This window comes from Mesitornis unicolor, unplaced genomic scaffold (genome assembly GCF_000695765.1).
Source record: "Mesitornis unicolor isolate BGI_N332 unplaced genomic scaffold, ASM69576v1 scaffold24373, whole genome shotgun sequence".
NCBI lineage: Eukaryota > Metazoa > Chordata > Aves > Mesitornithiformes > Mesitornithidae > Mesitornis > Mesitornis unicolor.
In genome coordinates this window covers 1-3,928 of record NW_010175673.1, presented here as the reverse complement: position 1 = coordinate 3,928, position 3,928 = coordinate 1, and the positions used below count along the sequence as shown (strand labels likewise).

At 36.5% G+C, this 3,928-nt stretch overlaps 1 protein-coding gene across 1 annotated transcript in view; it reads right to left on the bottom strand.

Moving 5' to 3' along the window:
* The window catches only part of LOC104538328 (ATP-binding cassette sub-family C member 8-like), a gene marked incomplete at both ends in the record, with an annotated part of 13,925 nt that extends 10,654 nt beyond the window's left edge, over nt 1-3,271 (bottom strand). Inside the window, 3 exons of the mRNA XM_010181489.1 lie at nt 1,061-1,218; nt 1,914-1,983; nt 3,111-3,271. Of these exons, the coding sequence (XP_010179791.1) occupies nt 1,061-1,218; nt 1,914-1,983; nt 3,111-3,271 (389 nt within the window). The remainder of the gene's footprint in view (nt 1-1,060; nt 1,219-1,913; nt 1,984-3,110) is intronic.
* Between the last annotated feature and the right edge of the window lie 657 nt (nt 3,272-3,928).

Genomic DNA, 3,928 nt, shown 5'->3' with positions numbered 1-3,928 from the left:
CAGGAAACAAAGAACCCAGGAGTATTTTTCTTTTAAAATTTGAATACAAACAGTACTGGTGTTCTGAATGTGTCTTTTCCCTTCAACTGCCTTTCCTCTTTCTCATGTGTTTCTATTTCTTATAGTCAATTAAACACCATTCTGGCTCTATGCTGAATATAAACTTATTGGGATACTACAAATAAGAGCATGAGTTAATCAGAAGGCAAAATGCAACTTCCTCTCTCTCCCCTCTCCATCCTCAGACGACAGCACAACTTCTCACTGAGCTAACAGTATAGCTCACACATTCAGTAGAGTAAATGAGGGTCTGCACTCCTTAGGTTGTGCTTCTCAATTTCATGTTTAGTCATTAAATCACTGGAAGCACATGTGGGGTGAAATTCTATTTCATCTCAGTTCCTTCCAGCAGGAAGTAAACTGGTTGCAGACTCCTCCTTGATCCCTGTCTACATGAAGGGATAAATGCAGCACTACTGCAAATGTTTCCTAAGCGTGACCAGGAGGGAAGCTGTATTACCTTAGAAGAAGAAAAATCACAGATACAGATACATTTTTTTAACTTGTTAAAAACTAAAAGGCACTCAAGAACAAGAGAGAATGCTCATGCATGTTGGATCCTTAATGGGTAGCAGTACCACCATGGTTATATTGCATTCCCCAGGCTCTCCCTGGCTTTACAGATTCCCATTTCCACCTGGATAGGCAGATATCAGTTTCATTCCTCTGTCACCACGTTTTCTTTGCCATGCAGCACACAGCCTTTGAGGAGGACAGAATCTAGTCAGTTTTTTGTGTCCTGTGAACTCTAAGAAACTTTGATCAGGGACAAAGACCCTCCTTATGCCTCCCGGAAGTTCTGCTTGAAGAGTTGCAGACAAAGGCACTTGCAAAACAACACACTTTCACTATAGTGGGCTTGGCTCCCTTTCAGACAGGGACATGGCTTTGACAGGGCCCAATTTAAACATGAAGTCCCCCAGCACTGAAATTCTGCAATGTAATCATGCATTGCACAAGATGTTTCTGTTGCCAGAGTGATACTGGTTTATGCTCTTACCGTGATGCGACTCGGAAGTACTTCTGGATGAAGTAACACATGATTGCGAGGGGAACCAGGGCAATGAGAAACATTGGTGTGACGTATGAGATGACAGCAAGAGCAGATACACACAGCAAAGTAGAGCGGCTCAAACACTCCAGGGTAGCTGGAATGTGCTGTATAGACAAAGAAAAATAAGCACATAGAACCTTTCAGAACTTATCAAGTTTAAACCAGCATTATTTCAGTTTCCTTTCTCCCACTTACACAAGGAAAATAATTGAGGAATTTAAGCACTAAACAAACAGATCTGCTTTTGAGTTGACTGCTGGGTTTTGAGAAAATCTGAAGAGATTTATGTAGGGCTGCTTCACTTGTCTGCATTGTGGACCACAATCTTCACATCAGAGGATTACAGATGGGAGGCAACAGACAATTTCAGCATCTGCATTGAACCTATGAACTGGCAGTGCAGTCTGGAGTAAATATTGATAATCTGAATTTCAGTAATTTCTATTTTAGGCAACAGCATTTGTTTTTTTCTGATTTCATTTGCTCATATGTGTCAAGTTAATGTGTTTACCCACTTTTTAAAAAAGTAGACCCTCTTATTTCGGGATATCACCGTTGACCTAATTTTGCTTCCCTTTTCTGTACGGGGCATCTTAATCAACTAATTGTATTTTCAACGTGCACTTAAGATAGGGAATCAATTCTGAACCTAGAAATTCACGATGCAAATTGATAGAGTAGTCAAAATTATAGATCATCAGTAAACTTCATCTAAATGAATGTACAATAAATGAAAATCCATTTTTTCAGACTGGGAAAGTTAGGATAACTTGACTGCTTGAATGTATTTCTTCAGTACCTGGTCAATGGTATTGCAGTCAGCTGAAAATCTGTTCAATATACTTCCCAGAGGTGTTGTTTCAAAAAACCTAAAACAAGACAAAGAAAGGGAAAAATTACAATACTGACACTAGAATAGTTTTATATTTTTTCCTGTCTTCCTTAAGCTAGGTACTGTATCACAGACACAATCAAATAAATTGACCACCACAGTAAAGTTTTTCATTTTTCCCCTGTAACCGTGGCTTTCCAATAAAATGGCAGTCTTGAACATAATGCAACAACAGCAAGCATGTCCTCGGCTCCCTCTGCTGCCTAAGCTACACAAATCACATGATCACATTTTTAAAAAAATCCTTTCAGATTTGCAATTTGAGGCCTCTTCAATTGATGAAAAGTGCAAACAAAGTTAAATTGCAAGTCTTGCATTTTTCTGGGAATAGAAATGCATAACTAAGAACAATTGTTGGAATAATATATTAAAAGACCTTTCCTTTACATTTGCATATGCAAAATGTAACTTCATTATTGCTCTGTAATTGTTAATTAGTCCATAACTCATGTTGAACCTGAAGTCTAATTCTATCTTAAAAAACAAAAAGTGTTTAAAAAAAGTCTGAGGTTTTCCATGTATACTATTTCTCCATGATTTCTGGGTCAAATACAGTTAGCTTAAAAATAAGGTCTTTTTCCTCATGTTCAGTAACATCTACAGGTTTGAACCAAACTACCACTTTCCTTTCAAGCATTAGAAAGAAAACTTATGCAGGACAACAAAGCCTTTACCAGTATCTGTGTATTCTAATGATGTCTCTCATGACACTTCCCTAAGCTCATTATCTTTCATAGGCTTGCACAATCACCGCCTGACAGTAAATATTTCCAGTGATTATGATGCACGCTATGAACGAGCTGTACAACATATCGATCAATAATTGTGTTTTCTCCCTAACTAAAAACAGCAAAGAGAAATTAAACATGCAAGAAAGCAAACCTCTAAAGTCGCAGTTAGGCAGGAGAGGCATTTGACTAGTGTCTAGGAACTCCAGCAGCCTGGGTACCATTTTCAAAAACTGCTCACTAGTTTGATACTTGATGACTTTCAATTTAAAAAAATGTGATTCACCGTCAATTAATAAAACTGTGATTAGAAGACTGCCTTGAAGTAAGGAATACAAAATGACTACAATATAACTTGTATTACAATCAGGAATACCTCATCGGAGCCAAAATAATTTTATTTAGTAAGGAAGAGTGTAGCTTTTTGGTGACTTTCAAGCCAGTCCACTCCACCGCTATTGATGTGACAAGACATAATACAATCCCAAGACAGCAGAGAATGCTGAAAACTTTTGAATATGGAGAATGGTTGAAATCCTAAAAAAAAACCAAAGAAAGAGTAACAAAATTATTTGCTGTAAATTATGTTTAAAATGTATTGTAAAAAACCACAAATGCAGGACTGAAAAAATGTAAGGAGTAAATGCTTTTTCCTCCCTAAATTAAACTGCCAAAGATTTTTTCAACCATCTTAAACTACAATTTATTATCCTTTGGAGAGAGGAGTGTTTGTATGAAAACAAGAGATTAATCAGAAATTCAGAATCACTGAATACTGATATATTTAAGATACTGAAAAGATATATTTAATAATTTCATCTGAAGGAAAAAACCCAACATCTTCAAAGAATTTATTATGGCTTTATTGTTTTGGTCTATTTTTTGAATAGGAACAGAATATAATAGCTTTTATTTTGAAATACTGATTTCATATGACAACCCAGCATCAATAAAGCATCTCTTTTAGAGATGGAGGCATGACTCCAGTGAAACCATACATGCCCCTCCAAAACACTAATGTGGATTATTTGTAGGTACTAAATCCTGATAAAGAATATCCCAGTTCTAACATAATCCATTCACTACTACTTTATACATATAGACTACCCTGCTAGGTAACACTGTGGTCAGTTCCCTGTAGAACTCACATTAAAAAATCAACCAAAAAAGCATGCTTGCCATAAAATAAAAATA